The sequence below is a fragment of the Falco peregrinus genome, chromosome 1, assembly GCF_023634155.1.
Source record: "Falco peregrinus isolate bFalPer1 chromosome 1, bFalPer1.pri, whole genome shotgun sequence".
In the NCBI taxonomy this organism is placed as follows: Eukaryota; Metazoa; Chordata; class Aves; order Falconiformes; family Falconidae; genus Falco; species Falco peregrinus.
In genome coordinates this window covers 50,288,519-50,311,590 of record NC_073721.1, presented here as the reverse complement: position 1 = coordinate 50,311,590, position 23,072 = coordinate 50,288,519, and the positions used below count along the sequence as shown (strand labels likewise).

Sequence of the window (23,072 nt, the reverse complement as noted above, 5' to 3'; positions counted from 1 at the left end):
CTTGGAAAGTTTTACTGGGCTGATGTAGTCATTCTATGTGCAAATACCATGATTCTTCTCACCCTCTACCTGTGATGTGGCAGGTATTACAAACAAATCACAAACGTCATCACCTTTTTGTGTAGTGCTGTCATTGACAAGTAGGCTGAGAATATTGGAGTATCCTGGAAGACTTGTTTTCACTTGTCTTTGGAGTAGTTAAACCATCATCAAGACTAAGGGGCGACTGACTTGAGACAGTTGTTTAAATTTGAGGTGGCTTTTATGGGCTGGGTGTGGGATGTGGGCTCCACTCTAACCCTGCCAATCTTGGGCTCGAGTTCTGCCGTGCTTTCTTTGGCATACCATGGTAAAGCTCTCATGACTTCATGTGCATGACCCACTGAAGTTGTATTAATTGCCAACAGTTTTACAGGACTCCACCAGACGGTGTTTTGTGCTACACGTGCCAAGAAGGTGGAGTTTAGTAGCCAGGATTTTAAAGCTGCTAGTCCTCTCAATCTAATACACACCAGTATCTTCCCAAAAGTTTGCTACATTGTATGTAAGAGTGGATGGAGGCATGTAATGGTGGAGGACCTGAAAACCTGAAGGAAAATTGAAATCTGTCAGACAAAGCTGGACCAGGCCCCAGGAAAACAGGCAATACTGTGTTTGCTGTCGGATCAAAGCCCAGCTTTGTTACAGCTGTGTCTGTAGCACATGCTGCGGTCATTCATGGATTTCAACATAGGCTTCTTTGATCATTTTCATATACACATATATTTTTAATCAGGTAATGGTGTTAGAATGTGTTAGTCCACTATGTGAAAGATGCCATCGGAAGAGAGCTGTGTAGTACGGCAGCGCTTTCTGACATGGACCTATTTTTAATCCTAAAGACAGTGGCCAGTGAATGCCCAAAATCACATGTAACCTTATCACTTAGAAAGAAAAATGTGTTAGGAATTAATGTGATTCTACATTTCATTGCTCCATGCATCCAGAGACAACAAAGTGCTTTACAACCAGTGTTGAGTTAGTCTTTAACACCTGTGGGGAAATTCTCAGCTGCATTTACAGAAGAACAAGATAAGGCACAGGTAACTTGCAACTGTAAGGAAGAATCTGTTCTTCTGGTGTGCTCCTTTACTCCTTTGCTTTAACCACTAGTTTGTGCTGCTTCTGTTTCAAGTGACTTTTTTCCATCCCAAAACAGCTGAATGTGCCTATCAAAAAATGCCCAGTGGTTGGGGCTTCAAACTCTGTTATCTTACCATGTTTCAGAAGAGGATTTTAAAATAAAATTAAAGCTTTGCTTTCAAATGGGTGACAAGCGCTCAAGCTGTTTTTAATGATATCGCAACAAAATTTACTCCAGCTGCTGACATTGTGGGATCATGCCAAAACTCACTTTCTGTGTTCATGGAGGCCAGTCCTTTCGCTGCTGCTGTCATGTATGTGTGTGATCGTTCTCTTTTGGAAAAATCTGTCCTCAAATTTTGGGTAGCTTTAAAAAAGTAAAGAATATATAGCTGTCTGCTAGAAGAACCCCAAACATGAAGGCTGTTGGCTAAATAGGTTTATACTCTTGTATGAGCATGAACAATAAAGACTAATGGATACTGGATTGCATTAACAAGAGCAGAGCCAGCAGGTCCAAGGAAGTGATTATTTCCCTCTTTTTGGCTCTTGTGAAGCCACATCTGGAGTATGGCGTCCAGCTCCCTCCTTCCCTGGGGCAGCTGCTGACACACTGGAGGGAGTCTGGTCGGGGCTGGAACAGGCGATGCCCCTGGGGCTGCGGGAGCTGCCTTCATGTGGGGAGGAAGAGGGGACAGAGGGGGTCCCAGTGCTCTTGTAACCACCCCACTGGTGGCTGGACAGGCTCTTCTCAGAGGTGCACAGCAAAAGGAGGAGAGGCAACACTCAGAACTTCACAGCAAGGCAAAGCTGGATAGATACAAGAGGATAAAAAGTCTTCTGTGCTGCCCAGCAGACTGGGTTAAAGTTTAGCTGCAAAAAGCCTGGAACAACCTGATCTAGATAGATAGCCACCCTCAGAGCAGGAGGAGGTTGAACTGGAGACCTTCCGAGTCTGCTCCCAACCAAAATTGTTTTGCCATTCTGCAACATGAGAGCCCAAGTTGAAGGTTGCATCAGTCACTCTTTAGTCCAAAAGTCTGCACGCTTTTCATGACTGATTTTGTTCTAAGATGTGTATATGACAAACAAACATGAAAGGGATTAATAGATGTCAGCCGTTAAAAGTAGCAGAGTTTGTGTGACACTACCAATATGGCTTTTATTTTTGTATCACCAGTTAATTTCGTGGCATGCAGGAAAAGCAGAGGGTGTTTGCTTAAAGTATTTGCAGTTTCGTTTGCCATGACACAAAGGAGGAAGCATTGAAGGATGACATTTGTAGCAAAGGGACCACACAAGCTTGTCTGCATGGAAACATAAATGGAATTAATTTGTTTATCTACATAGGGAGTTATCCCAGGATAGCTCTTTGTGTTTAACTCCCGAGTGGATGCATTTCTCCTACAGTGGGTTCTTCTGCAAGCAGGTTAATTTAATCTGAGATGAGACATTCTTCTTCTGGAATAAGAACCCCAGGAGTTCATCAGGAATGTAACCCACATTAACTCTGCCGGCACTTATTGTATTAACCTTAATTGTAGTGGGTGGGTGGTGTTTGTGGGGGGCAGCCTTTGTACAGCCTGGAGAATGCTATGGGGGTTCCGCATTCCTGCAGCTGAAGGAGAAGCAGGATGGGGATGTTCCTCACATGGAAAAAAAGTTATGTGCAAGATGCCTGGTTTGCTCTTACCAATGTTACTTCATCTCAGTTCCCTAAACGTGACACTGAGTCTGAACACGTAATGGCTGAGCTCCTCCTGTGATTTATATAACCTTTCTCCTCCAAATCTGCTTTTAACTCATCTTCCCCACCCCCACCCCTCCCAGAGCAATTCTGCACAAGTTCTCTGTTGCAGTCTCATTTGAAGTTAGGTGGACAGGCAACAAGTAGATAGGTATTGGTTTCTCTTTAAACCCTTGTGCTTCCATAAAATAGAAATCCTGCTCCAGAAGTGGAGAGAGGAGGGCAGAATGTGGGGACAACTGCATCGTCTTTCTAATGCACGTGCAGGCTGCAGAGGTGGGGGATTGGAACTGTAGCCTCATCCCTTTGCTGGACTGTGTAAATTGAGGAAAGGGTTAAGGTCTTTTGCTGTTTTCTGGTTTATTAAATGGGGATATCCATGTTCATATTTTGTGAGAAAAAGCGTGAAAGCATTTTGAACATCATGCTGTCCTTATCGTGATTATTTCACTGCTAGAAACGGTGTGACTTACGGTATTTTAAAAAATGCAAATAACATTATTGCAGTTCAGTATGCGTTGAGAGACCAAGGATTTCTTTCCAATCTGTCTTTCACGTATACACTCCATGGATCAGAAGACTGAGGCAAAGTAGTGCTGTAAAATAATGTTTAAAGAGTCTGAGCGATGTTTGCTGTTTCGGAGGCATGCTCCTCAGATGTTGGAAGCATGCAGAGTTTCCCCTAAAGTATTGAATGTTTGAAAACGTTGGAGGGTAAAAGAGCACTAGTGAGTCAGTAACCTTGCCAAAATAAACTGTCAGATGTGGAGGGAAGTTTTCAGGGACAAAAATGAAGATTTGCTGCATTTTTGATCCTGTGTGTGACACACTGAGTGAGTGCTCCACATGTTGCAGTGGAGTTTGTGATAGGGTTGGCTTCCCAGGCCATTTTCTCCAGCCTCTCTATTCTGCACCCCTGATGAACTGTGCGCCCTTGAGCACCTCTTGCTCGAAGCAGCAAAAGCACCCCAAGGTTCAGGAAATGAAAGGGGATTTTAGAGTGGAAAAAAATGTATTTGTATATGCGTCCAACTTGCTATCTCCTGTATGTATATCTACACGAAATTTTATATATACACTCATATAGAATATAAATACAGAAACAAAAGTGATGGTTGTTTTAAAATGAATTCCCACAATCATGCTAGAAAGTAATTATAAAAAATGGAAAACTGGAGAGTAGTAATGGATGTGTAGCCTTGAGAAACCTGCAAAGGAAAGGCACAGTTTGCAGGGGAAAGGAATAGTAGATAGTGGGAGAGTGAAAACTTTTGGCCTCTTGTGCAAGCAGAGTAGTATCCTGAAGTGTAATTACATCAGCTGAGATTTGAATCCGTTTGCCTGTAGTTATCGCAGAGGTGTTAAGACAGCATCTTTTGGGAAGGACCTCCAGCTCCCCTGCATTTCTGTGCTGGTTTTACAAATGGGCACAGCTCCCAGTTTGCTTCTCCCTGTTACGAGGCGCCGTATTTAAACAGTTCCCTTAATACGCTGTGAAATGACACACTTTTAAGACTGACTGTTGCTTATGATTCATTGGTTTAACAGACCCGCGCACAAAGCGCCACGAGCACCAAGGCAGCAGCGTTCTTCTGTAATCCTGCCTTTCCCCCCTTCCCCACCCAAGGAGGTCTCTCGCAGGCAGGGGGGACTTGTTGATTGTCACCCTCGCCTCTCCGGCGCTGGGAGGGGAGGCAGGCAGGGTGCAGGCAGGCAGGCAGGAGGAGGGTTAAGGAGCGAGGGCGTTGCTCGCCTGCCTGATGTCATGGAGGCAGGCAGCGGCTGAAGGGGGCCCTTTGTTGGCAGCGGAGTCCCAGCAGCCCTGCCTGCACCCAGCGCCCGGCGGCATGCGGGCAGCTGCCGCCAACTGCGGGCACGAGTGACTGTCCAACTTGGTTGGCTTTGCTTTTTTCCGCTTGCTTTATTTTCCTGTTCTTTTTTCCCCCCTCCTCTCTCCCGCCAAAAGAGTTGGGAAGGAGGGAAGATGGCTGGAGTTAACTCCCCGGGAGAGGAGATGCGGGGCCCCAGGATTTTCCGCCTCTCAGGCTCGCCCTTGTAATGGTTTTCAGAGTGCTGGATTTCTTAGACTTTCCCTGGATATTTTGTTTTAGACTTTTCCTGGATTTTTTTAGACTCTTACTGGATTTTTTTAGACTTTTGTAGACTTTTACTGGATAATTCCACAGTGCGAGAAGAAGCTGAAGGCGGGGGGAAGGGAAACCAGACAGCCAAAGCCAAACTCTAACAAATGAAAATGTTGGAGATTTGCTTGAAATTGGTGGGTTGCAAATCGAAGAAGGGGCTCTCCTCCTCCTCCAGCTGCTACCTGGAAGGTGAGTACCCAAGGGTCAGCCTGTGCCCACCGATGGCTGGGGCTGCTGTGCTCGTGGGGGGCACAGCCGACCCTGCCGCCGTCCCAGACGAGAGTTTTATCCCGTGCTTGCACGCTGGGGCCAGGCTTGGGGAGACGTTTGGTCCTGGCCAGCTTTAGGTTGGGCTTTTGCATGCTGGGGGTGAAGGAACTAAGCGGGGTACGCGGCATCCAGGCCCCAGGTGACTTTCATTAACTGCAGTATACAAAGGGAGAGCGGCTCTACCATTTATGGTTGTAAAATGTCAAGGGATCTTATTGCTGAGCCCATAAGCAAAGCCGTATCTTAAGGCCTCTGCTTTATTTTTTTGCCAGGGGAAGGATCTCCCTTATTTTGGTCGTGTGAGGAGGATGGTAAAACCAACTCCAGGCTCGGGAAGAAAATTTAGATGAGTCCATCAGTAAAATATTTTCAGTGTGTGTTAATACGTAATCTCTTAGTTCATTTTGGTTATGCCCTTGTTCAGTCTGCTTTCCACAGGCATTCATTTAACTGAATTTTCTTGCGTGTTTGCTTTTAAAAAGTGATTTTTGAGTCACACCCACGGTTATTTGTAGACCCTGAGATGTTAAACATATGGACATGACTAGTTTAGGTTGAAAGCCTGGGTGACAGAGGCATCGTGCTGGGCTGGGGGACTTGGGGCTGAGGTCTTGCTTGGCAGGATCTTGAGCAAGTTCTTCGCCCCAGCGTGGCTTCAGCCCTGCTTGTGGAGCAACGTTACAGGCCCCCTGTGCGGGGCCGTCTCTGGTGCTCTGGGCTTCTTGAACTTCTTTTGTGTTGCTTGATATTGCTTCAGTAAAAATAATCCGCATGCCAGGAGGACCATGCTAACTCATCAAATCAGAGGCACGAAAGGCAGCAGCTGATTTCCTGGGGCCTATCGCAAGTCACTGTTGCTCAACTCTCAAATATTCAGTGGAGAAATGGTCCTTGGGAATTCATAGGTTAGGAATCTCAACATCTACAGATGGCTTCTTGTGGCAAACCCATTTGAGGAAATTTCAGATCAAGAGTCTATAGTTGCATTTAGTGGCACTGAAGAATTTTCTGTTGTCTAAAATCAAAGAACAGTTTCCAGAGAACTTTTTAAATTTATTTAAAGTTTAGGAAACCTAATGGTGGGTGGGTGCATATGCATAATTTTGATCTTTCCTACGTGATTGAATTCTTCTGTGATCTTTTAGGTCTATAAAACCTCTGTCTGTCCCCTGCCTCTGGTACTGCTCAGGCACGGCCAGGCTGCCTGTTGAGGAGCTCTGAGCCATTCTGGGCCTCCTTTCTGCGCCCTTGGATCTTTCAACACAGCCCTGGGAGAAGAGAGCATCTGGGGCCTCTCTTCCCTGCAGAAATGAATGCTAAAGGATGATGTTACAAGGGTGTTACCCTGACTGTTTTTGCAAGTTTTCTCTTTTGTGTGTGTTACAACCACTCCCCCCTCCCCAATTTGCAATGCAGTTGCATAATAGGATTAGGGCATAGTTTGACTTGCTTGTATAGGCAGTATCAAGTTAAGAACATAATCGTTGACACAATAAATATTGTAGTAATTCCACCTTCTGCTTCCCAGAGGCTGTGGTTGCATATTTACTTTTTGTGATGAGATGGGAAATGAGCATTGAAACAATTTTTAAACAATCTTCTATCAAAGTAGCCCAGTCCCGTGTCTCAGCTCAGCATGGGGCAAACCCGAAGCCAGCATCCAAGCAGCTTGTTAAATGTGAACAAATGTGGCAACTGCATCCTTAATGCTGTGACTGTTGGTTAGGACACAGGCAGCCCAGAACCTACCGAAATCAGCTGTCGATCTCTTGAAGAGCAGGGTGGGAAGCAAGAATCTATACTCATCTGGGGGAGGGAAAAAAAGTTTTTAGAAAGGGTAGGATTTTCTGCTATCCCTTTCTAAAGCTGAAGGTCCCCACATGGTATTCCTAGGCAGGTTTCTTATTAAAATTATTGTGAGGTTGAAAGTGCTGTTGAGAACTCTTCAAAAGAAGAGTTGTGGTGGCTCACCCCAACACCCTGTACTCCAAGGGTGCAAGTGAAAACCATTTGCTTGCATTACTCTTAAGAACATGACAAGTTTTTAAATATGGATTTGTTAATTTTTATAGAAACGACTTAAGCTTGGCAGATTGTGAGAAGGGGCCAAGGGTCAGAAACTAGGGACCATTGCTCCTGGATACCTGTGAGCAGCATGGGATGGCCAGTCCATTCCCATGCGCATCCCACAGCCTCGATGAAGCTTTTGAAAGGATTAAGGGAGATGATGGTGATATCACTGGAGGATTTAACTGTGCTCTTATCTTAGTTGTATGGGAAGCTGTTGAGGACATGAGGGGGAAGCTGAAGCTTTTTTTTGCTATAGTAGACTATGAAACCTTAAACATAACTGCTTAAAGGGTGAAAAGTCCATTAGTTGCGTGGAAAACCAGCTGCTGCCAGCAGGATAGATTAAATTTTACCTATTCCAGTTTCTTTCTTTGGTTTTCATGTGTTAACAAAAACACTACAGTGCTTTGTTGATGACTAGCATGGGACTGTAGCAAAATCAATCTGTTATATTTTTAAACATGCTTCTTGAAAATACTGTATTGAGGTTGGGTTTGGTAAAGGCTGATGTAGTGTCAGGCACATGTGTAGTAGGTACATGTCTTTTGACCAAGTAATCAGGAATGGAGTTGGTTTTTTTTCATGGTGGTCCTCTTCTGAAAGGCTTTTATGCTCTGTTAGGCTTGTTTGTAGAGTCTCTTTTGTGGTGGCGCGGAGGTATGGCAGGTGCTACATCCTATTGCTGTGCACTTTGCTGTGTGCAGGCAGCCTGCTTGCTGAAAAAGTTGAGATCTTTACTTAACTTGATCAAAAATAAGTTTAAACTGGCTTTAACGGTTACTGAGATTTCATATTGATGTTTGGCTGGCCGTTTTTTGCTCTGGTTTCTATTCCCACTAGTAAATATTATTCAAAATGTGAGAGATCTGAATTTCTGTCATCTGCTTTCTCCTTTCTGCCTTTGCCAAACTGAATAATTCCTTACCCACTTCACACCAAGAAAGGGTAAAGAGTAGAAGGGACGAGGCACAGCAAGTACTGCTGCCAATCTGATCTGGAAAACAGAACGTGTCCATGTCCCAAATAGGGGCTGAAATAGTATTGCTGCCTTTTTGGGCTTGCCCTGCCACTGAAAGGCAGAAGCCTTGTTTAAAACCTGTCAGTGTTCTCTGTAAAGTTTAAAAACCATTTTGGGGATGCTAGTAAAGTCCTTTGTTTTCTAACTGGAATTATTTCAGTCCTGCCAGCTGTCAGATAGTCTCTTTCTTGCTTTTTTTTTTTTTTGCTTTTTTTTTTCCTATTTTCCTTAAGAGTGTCTTGTTACAGCTGGAGTAGACAAGCCTGAGGAAGAGGAGCAGCCTGTAGCCATTGCCCTGTTCCTGGAGAGTTTCTTTTTATGCATTTGGGCACATATCGAGCCAGACACAAATCTGCAATGCCAGCGACTTGTTCTGCCCTGATGTTGGTGGGATCAGCAGGCACGTCTTTGGTCAATCCGTTAGGAAGAATGAGTGCATTAAGAGAGTGTTGCTGCCTCCCAGGGAAGAGCCTTCTGTTTGTTTCCTCTTTTCCTTGGCTATTTTCAGCTCTTCGCCTCTTGGCCTCTCATCTACCATCACTCAGTAGAGTTCTTGCTTTTAAATATGTTTCTGGCTTGTTAGTTATGTGGTTGTTCCAGCAGTTCTTGTCGCCTGCCCCATCCTTATTAAAAAATCTGGCTGATCGTGCTTGTTGCCATTTCTCTTGGGTTGTGGTGAGGAAAGGATTATCATTTCATAGGAAAAGCTGTAACTGTCTCCAGACCTAAAACTGGTCATCTGCAGACATGTTGGTACTTCCCTGATAGTCTGGGGCTGCTTAGTAAAACAGGGAAACACAACAGTAAATCTCAATGATTCTTGCTTGGTGTCTTCCCTCCCCAAGGCTCAGAAAAGGGCAAACTTCACTACTACTGCTCCCTTAGTAATGAAACCAAAATAAAAATGATAAAGGTAATGTTTTCAGAAATATACAAGTGTCATGGAAGCTCGCTTGGATCGGTTACTTTTCCCCCTTCCTCTCCCAGAGGTTATAATCCAAAGTCGGGCAGCAGCTTAGTAGCAGATTTGGGAGTAAAATCCAAATTTCTGCTGTACCCACAATTCCATTCCACACGTCTACACTGTGATCAGCCGGCTGCAGAAGGATGATATTTACCGTGTCACTAAGGGGTTATAAATGGAATAAACTCAGCTAATGCACTTGAGTGGCACCTGCAGGATAACGTAAGAGGGAACTTTCAAGAAAACACAAACCAAATCAAAACAAAAACAACCAGCCAACAGCCTGCAACCAACAAACAAACAACAACAAAAGCCCCAAGGTGACAGAATCATCTCTTGGAGGAGTGGGAGAAGCCACATCATCAGGGGTGCTCAGTGTTAGACGAGATGAAATAACTGCAGTTGACTGTGAGGGCCTGTTTGTGCTTAAGCAGTGCAGCAAGAGCCATGGGTGACCTTGTTGTCTCGTGTTTGCATTCAGCAGATGTGGTTTTCATTGTTTAGAGTGCTGGAGATTCCTGGCGGCCGTTCGAGGAGGAGCGCAGCCTGCCTGCAGGGTGAAGGCACCTTGCTGGGGGTGGAAATAGGGTGGCACAGCGGGGAAACTGGCCCAGCACAGGGGGAATAGGTCTAGCTGAGAGAGGCTGGAACTAATTTTGTATTTCATCTCTGTATATAAATGCGCGATATTTTAAAAGTGATCATTTGTCCTCATTCTGGCTGTAAGAATATGAGCTTTCCAAATACCAGCCAAGAGCAGAAGCGATAGCCTTTGTTGCAGAAGATTGTATGGCCTGTGCTGTGGAGTAGGTGGCAGGAAAGGCTGATCGTGATCTCACTAAAGGGATGAGTCTGAAATAAAACATGAAATGAAACCTTCCTTCTTTTTGGAAAGATCTGGTTTATGGATTTTTTTATTTTTTTTAATTAATTCATATTCTGTCAGGCCTAGGGAATCTGTGAGGGCCACTAAGGAAAGACTGGGACAGAGGGACAGCTGCCTCATCATATGTGCTTAGCTGGGAGCATTTGGATGTAGTAAATCTGCATAGCTATTCTGCCATTTATCATAATTTCTTCCGGGGGAAAGGAGAGTAGCAGGGATGTAGGGGAAGGAGAAGCTTTAGATAGCATGTGTTGTACTTCTGAAGAGATTACTAGATGTATTCTGTGCTCCTTCGCTCTAGAAACCTTGTGGAAAAAATGCCAGCACAGTTTGTAAGACCACAGGATGTTTGTTTTGTAGGGAGACAGGAGGTCTCTTCCTTCCCTCGGGACTGCCCGCACTCAGCTGTGGAGGAGCCGATTGTAATTCTGTGCTTCTGCCTGTTCTCCAGCCCTTCCCTTAAATTATGAAGGAAATCTGCATGCATTGGTCTAGACCAGAATTGTTCATATCTGAGAACTTCTTACATAGTCCCTAACAATGACTCATGACTCTGTCTAAACAATAATTAGCAGGAGATAGTTATGCTTATGAAACCTTTTAATGTGCAAACATAAATATCTCCTGGTAAAAACTTAATTTAGTGCGGAAACAAAGACATTCTTATGGCAAATGCCTCAAAATAGAAGCTGCTGTTGTCTTATTTCGAAGCCTGCTGCGCTTTAATTAAGAGTTATCATTTAGTTGGTGTTAGTGGAGAATTGAATTACAGCGCTGCCTCGGGACTCCTCCCAGGAATCCAGGTGTCGTCCAGAGCACGGTTTGATCAAGGTAATAAATTACAGTCTCGCTGGGATGCAGCAGAAGATAAAGTGGACGTGTGGAAGGAATCACAGTGTGGAGGGAACAGATTGAATTATGCTTGCTTCCTGCCCCATTGCCGTGCCAGGATACCCTCCTGTAGGTGTAGCAGCCGGGCTGATTTATTAGGAGGAATCTGTCCCATTGAAGAGCTCAGCAGTGCTGTAAAATTGTGGCTAAAACCAGCAGCAAGAGCTGAAGAAGCTGTACTGTGTTGAGAAAGACCTTTAATACATATGAACAGCAACGTCCAATTCCTGCTCCGAAAGACTGTACTGTCTGGGCAAGTTTACTAGAGAATTGCTCAGAGGGGTAAATACTGCTGACAGCCGACTGTATGTGGCTCCCAGATGGACATGTCCTGTCCGCTTCTCTCGCTTTATGGGTTTGTGTCCTGAGTCTGCTGACAGCTTCCTCTTGGGGCCCAGACCTTTAAAAGTGTGTTTTGTCACGGTCTATCAAGCTTCTGCCACACTCGGGTCACCACAATTCTGCTCTTTCCTTTACCCTGTTCTCCGTGTTGACTCAGGGCTTCATCCTCCCTTTCTGGCTGCCCTTCAAGCTTCATTCAGTCACCACCACCTCCAGCCCAGTTCTTAACTTGGGGGTCCTACCTTCTGGGAACACCAGCCCTAACCCAACCCAGGAGTTGGGTCTCGCCATCGTGCTGTCCTGCGCGGCAGTGTTCACACACAGCGCGTGTCTCTGTCAGAGTGCCCACGGCTGAGCAGGGGGTCAGCTTGGAGAGTACAGAGAGCACCAGCCCATCTATGTGTAGCCTCCTATCTATTCACTGGGGGACTTGTGTGGTTTTCCAGCTTAGCAAATTCTCATAATTTATTTAACAGCCCTTTCTCTTGTCAGTCCACGGGTTTGCAGACATTTATCACTGAGTCAGTGTTTGTAGGAATGTCATCGAGCAACACCAGCTTTCCTTGACTTTCGCACCGCAACTTGTGGGTGTTTTCGGTGTTTGACACAGTGTTGTCTCATGGTCTGAGTCAAAGCGCATACATTGGCATCCATGTGTAATGAGTTGGTCCCAGCATCGCCGCGGCCTGGGCACGAGGGAGGGATTCTTGCGGAGTGCTTGGCTTTCCTCCCGCATCCCCATCTGTGGCCGTGCATGAGCCGTCCTGTGCTGGGCTGCGATCGCGCTGCAGTTGGAGGGGAGCCTGCCTTGGATTTCCTGCCTTCCTGTCGAATCAGTCCCCCGTGGGCGACGTGTTTTCCTTCCTAACGGAGGTTACGGTCCATCCCACCATGAAGCATGTACTAGTTTGTGCCATATTTGGGGGAGAGCATCACAGCGTTGCTCCTCGCTGAGGTTGTATATCTGCTACTTGCAGCTCTCTGCTGTCTGTCTGTTCCAGGTGTTTACTGATGGTGTAACTTCTTGGAGTATCTCCAGTCACTGCAGCACCCTGTGTTTGATAAGGGAACTTAATGGGCTTGACAGGATCAAAGCGTTTTCATGGTAAAATGATTATAGCTTAATTTTCTGAAAGTGGATTTTCTGTTTCTTTTCTCATTGTCCCTCTTGAAGCAAACCCAGGCTATTAAATTGTATTCTCCAGGAAACAGGAGGGGGAAGTTTCAAGTTGCTTTAAAAAACAACCCAACACACCATCTTCTCTGGCTGTGGAATCATTTAGAAAGCAGAATTACTTGACTTCTCTGATTCACTATAACAATATATCTCCCTGTAGATACGGTTTGGCTAGGCAAACAGGCCCAACAGGGTCTGTCCTTGCTGTTTTGCTCTCTGCCCACGTATACAGTATTACCTTTTCCAAAGAATACAGTAAGACTCATGTTCATAAATAACCACCAAGAGAGCCTTTACCAGGGGTGATCTGACCAACACGTCGAGGACACCAGATTGTCTGTGGGTGAATAGTGGCATTTCCACCACCAAAGCTTAGAAAATAATGGGATTAGTTATTTTTTGTACGGTTGGGGTTTTGGGGGTGTGTTGTTGTTTGTTTGTTTTTTTTCTTAGCATTTCCCCATTGGGAAATGTATTTTGGACCTGTCCCAATCCACACTTGATTTCCATATGTTTTCTGGTGTCAATCATATCAATTCTTCACTGGTTTACTAGTACAGCTTATAGTGGATTTCCAGACCAAACAATCAATAGTGTTAAAAGCATATTTTGGTGTGATTGCATCTACATAGCAGGCCCTTGCTAGTGAGTATTACAAGTATAAAGAGAGGATTGTGCTCCCAGGTGACCTGATAATGTAGAAAACACTTGGCCTGGGATTTCTCCCTCCAGACCTCTGCTGTGTTTGCCTGTGCAGAAGAGGGATTCAGCAGTGAGTGGGGGGAGCAGGTGGGGGCTGATGCTGAGTAATGAACAATTTCGTGGCACGAGGACTGGGCATGAGTGCCGTGTTTCCTGCCCCGTAGCTGCACTGCTGCGATGATTTGTGTGCAGTGCTGTGACCTCACTCAACGAACTCATCCAGATGGAAAATAACCCTTCAAAAAACAAGATTTTCACAACTTATTGCCCTGGGTTTGTGCCAGCACAGTCATCGTGCAGCTCCCAGCATAGCTCGGGGTGGCATGTTACAGCGAGGAGGCACAACTACCTAGAGCATCACTGCCCCAAACACTCGAATCGTGGTCTGGGGTGAGGGGGTTGCAGGAGCAATTGCAGTAAAACTCCCTGATGTACTTGGACTTGCCTGATGCTTAGTGAATATTACATGCCTAATGTGCTGCAGTGTACAGAAAACTTGGGCGGCTGGTTTTTACTCACCTGTGAAGCTCAATTTTTAGGAATCTGTTTTTTCCTGGAGGTATCTCAGGGTTCCTAAAAACGTAGAAAGGTTATTGTGCATAGTATGCTCGCCACTGTGCTCTGGTTTCAAGAGCAACAGGCAGGAGAGAGGGCAACAAAAAAGGCATAGTCTCGTATTCAGATAAGAAGAGAAATTATTAAAAACGCTGTGAAAAATGGAAGTGCATCCCTTGTTGGTAAATATCATGTCTTACAAGTCTTGCCCTGCCTAGCTGGCTGTGCTGCACGTTCTGGTGATTTCATTTATAGGATAATTAAGGGATTTACCTTTTAAAGGTCTTTAAAGGTCTTGAGTTTGTTTTCAAATCTAACCATTCCAGCAGTTAGGTATGAGCCAAAGGATTTACAAGCAGCAAACAGCCTACGTGAGCAGCATTTACTGGAGGGAGGGAAAGGGGCTTTTCTCTCTCCTGCATGCCATGGGAGGCAGGAGCTGGGGGCTCAGGAGCTGGGGGCTCAGGGCAGGCTGGGGACAGCTCTGGAGCAAGGGTGTTCTGCCTATGCGGCAGGAGGTCTGCATTAAAGAATTGTGCATATCTGTCCTCTGATGCATGAGGAGCACACGTGTCAAGCAACGATGCAAATTAGAAAATCAGAGTGCGTGGGTTAACCAGATGGCTTTTATCAGCAAAAATGAACCTGCTTTTTCCTCTCTCTCTCTCTTCCTTCCCCAGAAGCCCTTCAGAGACCGGTAGTGTCAGACTTTGAGCCCCAGGGTCTGAGTGAAGCAGCTCGCTGGAACTCCAAGGAAAACCTTCTGTCCTGTCCTAGTGAAAATGATCCCCATCTTTTTGTTGCACTGTATGATTTTGTGGCAAGTGGGGACAACACCCTCAGCATAACTAAAGGTAAGGTAGCTGGGCAGAATGGTACTGGGAGTGTGTGAGAAGCCGTAGGAAGAAAAGTCACTGTGGAATAACTGAATTATACACTAAACCCTATGGAATTTTTTTTTACTGTGGGAATTCTTCTTAAACAAATACAAATATTTCACAGAGTCATAACCTTTTAAAAGGTTAAAACTGTCTGAAGCTTTTGCATTGGGCAAGAAACTGTTTGCTAAAGCTAAGGTCTCCATTAGGAGCAAGAATTTGAACTGAGAAATTAAACTAAGCTGATTTTAGAGGCTGGCCTCTGTCATTTTCATAGGCCTCCAAAACACAGTCCCTGTATGAAAAATGACTGCACAGATATGATGTTTTCTTACTTAGTCCTTCTGTTCCTCATGTGTACTCCAAGTCACAGCTGCTTATCTTGCTAATTGAAATGATTTTTTTAATTGTTTATCCATTCATGTTCTGTCCTATCCCCATCAAGCCAACTCAGTTCAAATAAAATTGCTGGATTCACTTTTTAAGCTCAAGCAGTATCAGAGCTGGTACAGAACTGCACGAGAGCCTAACAAACTCCTGAAGCAAAACATCTGACAATTTGGCTTTGAGGGTTCCACTCAAGCTTAAAGAAACACATACGCCCCCTGCTTAGTCAGATACCTATTCTTATAGGAGATTGTTTAATGATCTGTTAGCCAGAAAGAACCTATCTTTGCTCTCAACTCACAGGTTTGCCATGTCTAAATGTGTTTTCTTCTTGTGTTAAGGTGAAAAGCTCCGTGTCCTGGGCTACAATCATAATGGGGAATGGTGCGAGGCCCAAACGAAGAATGGACAAGGCTGGGTACCCAGCAACTACATCACCCCAGTGAATAGTTTGGAGAAACATTCCTGGTATCATGGACCAGTGTCACGTAACGCTGCTGAGTACCTTCTGAGTAGCGGTATCAACGGCAGCTTTCTGGTGCGAGAGAGTGAGAGCAGTCCAGGACAGAGATCTATTTCACTGCGGTATGAAGGAAGGGTGTACCACTACAGAATAAACACTGCATCTGATGGAAAGGTAGGCTGCAGGCTATCCAAACCATGAAAGAAAACCTTGCCAGTGTACTTTGTTCACTGACTGCACAAGGCCAGGTAGTTACAATTGAACCGAGCAGTTCTGAACCCTGCTCACAATGTTCATCATCTGTGGTTGCAACAAACTGTGAGATTCCAACACGGCTATGACAAAACACTTTTACTCCTTTAGCAAACTGCTGGTGAGGTATACTACAGCTCAGCAGCAAAACACTTTAAGGTGGGAGATAGTAAGAGTTACAGCAGAGCTGAATGTAATAATGTCATTAATAAGAGATTCTGAAGATGAATTCTTATCCCATATGTTCAGAAGATAATCTCTTTGCTGCATCAGAAAAGTCAGTGCCTGTTGCTAATAATCCTGTAAATATTAGGGACAGAATGCTTTTTGAGCTGTTCTGCAGTATTTTTAACCACTGTTTTGATTTCTCTACAGTATTTCACCACGATCATTGGAGACGGGTAGGCACTTTCACTTTTATATGGGCCCTGTCTCTATTTTGGTTGGTTGTTTTTTTTTTTCCCTAGATCGTTGTGTGCTGTAGCAGTGTTGCATTGCCGTGCTTTGTGGATGCTGCAGAGAAATATCAGCATAAAAGTGTAGTTTTCCACAGTTTTTTGTTTGACTTTCATGGAAACATTTCTACTGTCATTGGATTTTGGAAAATCTTGGTTTTTAATGAAACCATTTTAAGCAGTGTCTCTTTAGATCCTGTGCAGAAGTTGAAGTGTGGGTCTGGAGCATGGCTGTTGAGGCTCTTCTTGCCAGCATCTAGTAGATGACAGATTCTATGCCATTAAAGTACTTAAAAATTAAAAAATAAGAAAAATCAAGTATAGTAGTGGCATACCATGGCCAATTTTCCTTTATCCTATGAGAGCTTTATTTTCCTTACAGCAATGTTGACAGCAAAATCTTTAGTATGAAAGCATAGGGAACTGCTACATAGTGTTTCCTATTTATTGGACTCATCACTTTGAAACCTTTAATAAGATAAACAGATTTTATTCAGTAATGAAATGCTTTTTGTCTGCTTTAGCAAACAGATTGTAATTGAGACAATTGTGACCATGTTATTTAAGGCAACATATTTCCAAGTTATGGCACTTTGATTCTTCCCTTTTCCTCCCATGTAGACACACTCTGTGGTCAAAATCGGCGCTGCGAAGTGCTGACGTGCAGCATACTTGAAGGACTACATGGCAATCTGCAGTGTTATTCCTCCTTCTGTCTCTGTAGTTGATATGCCTTCTATTTACATTGATGCTGGTAGATGAGCAGCGTTCACATGTGAACATTTTGAACCCTGGCCCCCTTCAGTTGATGTAAATAAGCACATGTCTGTGAGGTGATAGCACATGTTGTCCATTTTAGCTGTAGAGACGTTTGGCATATGAAGGCTTTCATCCCAGCAGAGCTGGTTTTATCCCCAAAAACAGTTCTGCAGAGCTACAATAATCCGTTCAGGTCTGTATTAGGCAGGTTAACTGTTCATTTTCCACGAAGTTGCTTGAATTGGTGTTTTTGAGAAAAGGTGCAGGTCAGCACAGTTCACTAAAACAGATCTGTAACTGATGGTGGTTGAAAATACAAACTCAAGAAGCAGCAGTGACAGGGCTGTGGCTCCGGGGCTTTGGCTTTCCATGCAGGGGTGAGCAAAGGGGTAGCCACAGTCCTCCCAGTTGCCGTGCCAAGGGCCAGCATCCTAGCAGAGGGGTGGTTTGCTGTGTTCAGGCTGCAGTTTGCAGCCTGGTGTGTTAAACCCCATCAGTTTCAATTTGTGTTAACGAGCCAGGCAGCAAATTGCAACAGCTTAGCAGCCCACTAGCAGCAGACGTGCTGCCTGCTCTGCTGCTGGGCTGGGGGGCACTGTGCCCTTCCAGCACCCTGTCCCCAGCTGTCAAAGCTGAGGAGCTAGGAAGAGAAACGGCTAACATCCCTGCTTTTCCCTCTGTGAAATGGAGACTGCTGGAGCGCGTTGCCTGCTCTGAGCTGCTCGTGTCGCACTCTATTACCCACGTCGAGAGAGCATTGCTTTGCCAAGGGAAAGCTCTTACCTTCAACTCTCTGAGCACCTGGGGCCTTCCCAGCCTGCTGTATCATTAGTCAGCCTGTCCGGGGAATTTAATATCTGCAGTAAGGATGAATGGCTTTGGTGGGATCGTATCCTGCGACTGAGAGAATGTGCTATCAGGAGAAAGAGGTATTAGAGGAATGTGTGGAGCAGCTGCTGCTCAGCACAGCGGTGTGCTGTACATCGCACAGCCTTACCCAGGCTTTTTCCTGGAGGGACTAGGAAGAGATCAGAGGTGTGTATGTCTGTCTTGATTTTAGTACTATTCATACTTGAATGCATTGGGGTTCAAAAACTTCTTTAAAAAACAATAAATCCTCAGGGTATTTTTACTTTATTTCCCAGTTAAATGTGTCATATTCTTCCGGACCACCTTTTAATGTTTTGCTTTGTTGTTCATTTGTTTTGGTTTGGGTTTTAGTGGGCATTAAAAGTGACCTTTCCTCATTTGGCTGGCACAGTGCAGCTAGTCATCTGGTAAACCATTTCCGTGGTAGAGAGGACTCGGTTTTCCTGACTTGATAGTACTTGAGGCAAAGCCTCCTATTGAGTAACCCAACTGAATAAACAGTGTTGTCCAGCCAGTTCTTCAAATCTTGCTATCCTCAGCATTAAGGGTTCAGGATGCATGTCCTGCTTGAGTCTTTTGGAGCCTCCAGTGGCTGAACTGGATGCAGACTCGCTCCTTTATCATGGACCTTCATGGATATTTTATGTGGATGTTCAGTTTTGTCTGCTGACTGGGGAGGGGGAGTCCCATTGTGTTAAGGGTGCACTGGAGGTTAGAATGGGCCAGTTTAACCACCCTTGTAAAATACACCAGCCAGCAAAAGAAATGTGGTCTGGTGGCAGAAGCTGCAGATGAGCAGCCCATTTGTACAAGCAGAGCCCCTTGGAACAGGACCAATACTATGGTTTGATGAGGCACAAAAATTGCCCGAATAAAGTGTCAACAGCGAGCCAGGAAGCAAACTGTGTGAGTCCCTATGTAACCTCAGGCGCTGCAGAAACGCTGAGTCTGTTACCTCTGCATGAGTACGGTTAGCAGCACCAGATGGTTTTCTTGGGGGAAATCATGCAGCAAGCAGCTTGAGTTAAAGCTTGGTAATCGGGGTCAGCGGAGAAGAGAGGTTGCACTGAATAGTCAGGCTCACTGGGGCTGCATCAGCAGCATGCCGTTCATAGCTGCTCCTTGCTTCATCTTCTTGTGATACATGCTTCAAATTCCAGATGGAGATTTAAACTCAGCATAACTCTGATTTCCAGTAGTGCTGATGGGAAGTAAGGCCTTCAGGAGTCAGCGCTGAGCTGTAATCCGTGAGAAGTTAGAAAAACTTTGCCTACAGAATGAGCACACAGTGGGTGGATGTGGGTTTTTAATGTAAATGGAAAACTTCATGTCTCTTAAGGCATGGAGTGTTGTCTTGTGGCCTGGACGGGGCAATCCTGTTCTGTTCCCCATCCTGCTGTGAGTTTGCTGTGAAACATTTGGCCATTTATTTAACTTCTTTCTCCATCTGTAACAAGATCATTTAATCCGTCACGCAAAATACAGATATTTCTAATTCCCACAAAATTTTGAGCGTGTGAGATATAAGCCATCATAAAAGCATGGGCAGCTTCCTCCTCCATACTTTTCCCATCCTTCCAAGTGATCCTGGAGTTTAGCATAATTTTCTTCACCCATACTGTTGTGTTTTGGCCCTCAGTGTAGCATGTGAACTGCTTGTACCACTGCTCATACAAGTCGTTCCCGAACAGGTATGGCCTGTTTTAAATTGTAGTTGTACTGGCTAATGCTTGGTGGTCCAAGCCATGCAGCTGTAAAAGCCACTTTTAGGTTGTCACTTTTCTGTTCTTAGAACATCTGTTTTTAAGGTGATTTCACCTCTTTGACCATGAAAGGTGGTTTGGGTTTTGGTTGGGTTTCGTTTTTTTTCTTCTTTTTTTTAAATCATAGTGTTGAAATGAGATTTGGTCCAGTTACTTTACCAAAGGAATATCTGAGTCGTTTTGGTAGAGGGTTGAGAACATCCTCTCTGGGAGGATGCCTTCATTTTCTACCAATTAAGTTTCCACAAGAGTTTTTCTAATCAGCAACTGTAGCAAAAGAAAAAACAGAGTGAAGGGAAATTAGATTTCTGCAGTCCAGGGTGTAAAATCTGCCACTCTGAATGAGTGAGCAATGAATGAGTGAGAACGCCCTTGAGCATCCAAAAGTGTGTATGTTGTCACCAGGGTAGTTTATGGTGTATTTTTAGCTCAAGTGGCTTACAGATAGGTTGGCCACTGTGCATCTTCTCTCACTCCCCCAAGGCCAGGTGCTATTGCCACCAGAGGAAATGCCATTTTAACCAGGGGTTATGATTTCCCAGCACTGCAAGGGAAGGTTCTGCAGCACAGTTGCCTTTTTTGGATGACAAAGGCTATATTACGTTCGCTTCCCAGAAACCTGACAGGGGGCATCATTCTGTCACCATGTCCATAGCTTGAAAGCCAGCGGCCACCCTGACCTTGCAGTAGTCTAACCTGTCTGTGACTGCTCTGTGGGGTTATTCACATCTCCGTGGGTTTTCCCCTTTCTGGGTTACTCTGTGAGCCTGAGCTGAGCATTTTACCTTTCTGCAGCTCTTTCAAATAAGTCCATGACATACAGAAATTGGTGTATTTTGCCAACTCTGACCACAGTAGTTACCGTACGTACGTAAGCATGCGGCTTATTCTCATAAACTTAAGTAGGAATTTGGACAAGCAGGATGCCAAGGGGTAGAGGCACTTTTGTCTATCACTCTGACTTCCTTGGATGATATGGCTGCCCTTTTCACTCACCTTTTCTTATATGTAGTGTTTGTACTGTCATATGCTTCAGAATATTTGGTCTTCTCCAATGCCTTTTGTTCTCATTTTGAGTTTGTATCGTAAACAGATGACTGCAAAGGAGGGGCATCCATATGGGAGCTGCCAGCCTCCAAAGACTTTACTCAAGTTTGAGAGTGGTTTTGTCCCTCCCTGCAAACATATGTATGTATTTTCTTTTTTCCTCTTGCAAATGCATCTTCCTTTTCTGTTGGACATATATGTGCTACTTGCTGGAGCTTCACAGTTGCATTTTCTTTTTCCATCCAAAAATTCCGTCTAGGTGGAAGAAGCAGAATACCTGGTTTCTACCTGTGAATGCTCCGATGTGTGTTACATGAATGAGCTTTCTCTTTCTCTTTGATTCCTAGCTGTATGTTTCTTCAGAGAGCCGCTTCAACACCTTGGCAGAGTTGGTCCATCATCATTTTTGGGTGTCTGGCAGCCCTGTCAACTTCCTGGCCTCCCAAAATCCCAGGCAGATGGCCAGTGCATATGTACAAACTGTTGAGTACCTATCCAGCAAGTCAGAAGCATTTGGGAAGTTTGATCATAGCTGTTGGCATTGTAATGTGAACAGTAGGACTGGTGCATTGCACTCATTTCACAGTGCATGGACTGGGCAGAAATCTGGGTGGCTAACATGGTGCTGTTCTTCCTGCAAGGCTGTGCCCTGCCAGACCTTGGTCCTTTGTGGGAAACTGAGCTCTTCCATCTTCTGTGTGCGGCATCCATCATAGGCTGGACTATGATACAGAGTGCACTTTGATACAAAGATTTCTCCCTCTCCTTCAGGTGTTACCAGCATCACTTTTTTTTAAATTAAATTTCTAACTTTTGTCACCTTGCCTAGCAGGAGGCTGGGTTTGAGTGTGAAAACTGAAAATACAGAGCTCTGGTGGTGGAGAGTCACTTGTCTGTTACCTTTGGTAGGCTTTTTGGCTTAAAATGGATCTTTTGTATAAATGTTAAAAAGGTAACAAATATGGGTTGTCATACATCACAGCAGGTTTTCGTTCAAGGGTAATGATTTTACTTCTGTGTTATTGATTGGTGCCCATCACAAGAGTGGAGCAGACCAGCTGCCTAACTTCATGCAAAATACTCTGCAGAAGCTTAGGCCGAAAGCAGGGAAGCCACTGGTTTGCTAGTGACACTTCAAGGAGAATTTAGGCAGGTGAAAATGTCATAACCCAAGCAGTAATAATGGAATCAAGACACTGAGGTTGACAACCCCCTACTCTGCAGGACACGTTCCACAATCTTTACTGACAAGCCTTTTGAAAAAAGACATTTCAAGCAACAGCATGCCAATCTAATGCTATTTCCAGTCATTCATTGCAAACAATATCCGTATTGTTTCAGTGAAGTGCATGTTTTTTCTCCTAAATCCATGTGTTACTCATGTAAACATTGTAAGAACATCCCATGTTCTCAGCTCTGAGCTCTGAGAAATGGTTACAGAGCTTGTGGAGCTCATAGTACTGCAGCTCGAGTAGAATCAATGCAACACTTTGCTTTCACAATTTTTATAATCTAGTTTCTACCAGTGAATGCTCCGATGTGTGTTACATGAATGAGCTTTCTCTTTCTCTTTGGTTCCTAGCTGTATGTCTCTTCAGAGAGCCGCTTCAACACCTTGGCAGAGTTGGTCCATCATCATTCAACTGTCGCAGATGGGCTCATCACCACTTTGCACTACCCAGCGCCCAAACGCAATAAGCCCACGATTTACGGCGTGTCTCCAAACTACGACAAATGGGAGATAGAGCGAACTGACATCACGATGAAACACAAGCTTGGTGGAGGGCAGTATGGAGAAGTGTACGAAGGAGTCTGGAAGAAGTACAACCTCACAGTGGCTGTGAAGACTCTCAAGGTAGGACTCAAATCTCTGGGCATTCCCATTTAGCTCCATTCAGCAGGAAGCGCGTTCAGGCTGGCTGCCAGCCCGCAGCCCTGGTTGGACAGTTTGGGGTGGTGATGGTCCTTCCTTTGTGTGCTGTAGGCTTGGAGTAGAGCATTTTTGAAAGAGCTTGAATCCTTTTACTTTTTTTTGGTGATACCTGAAACACTTGTATCTAAGCAAAGGAGGATGTTAACAGCGTTTTTTACTTTAGAACAGATGAAACCTTAGAAAAGTGAATAGTGCTGTGATGTCTCGCATTCAGGGTGTGGCAAAGGTGAGCTGTTCACAGACGATCACACTAACACAACTAGTGTATTAAGGAAAATTGTGGATTGTGAATCAGTCAACATAACTATCACAGGCTGTGCTTCAGGGACGCTTTACCACGTTTTTGATCTTCTGTCTTCTGTGGAATCTTTCCCAAA

The 23,072-nt window shown here is 44.7% G+C and overlaps 1 protein-coding gene across 3 annotated transcripts in view; it reads left to right on the top strand.

Annotated features, from left to right (window-relative positions):
* The window catches only part of ABL1 (ABL proto-oncogene 1, non-receptor tyrosine kinase), an 83,009-nt gene that overhangs the window by 43,838 nt on the left and 16,099 nt on the right, over positions 1–23,072 (top strand). The window contains exons 1-5 of one of the 3 annotated variants that reach the window (XM_027778005.2): positions 4,662–5,202; positions 12,456–12,559; positions 14,569–14,742; positions 15,495–15,790; positions 22,345–22,617. In XM_027778005.2, the coding sequence (XP_027633806.1) occupies positions 12,529–12,559; positions 14,569–14,742; positions 15,495–15,790; positions 22,345–22,617 (774 nt within the window). In that variant the 5' untranslated portion in view covers positions 4,662–5,202; positions 12,456–12,528. Of the gene's footprint in view, positions 1–4,649; positions 5,203–12,455; positions 12,560–14,568; positions 14,743–15,494; positions 15,791–22,344; positions 22,618–23,072 lie in introns of those variants that run through there. The other 2 variants (XM_005231201.4, XM_005231200.4) reach the window with 2 other exon arrangements.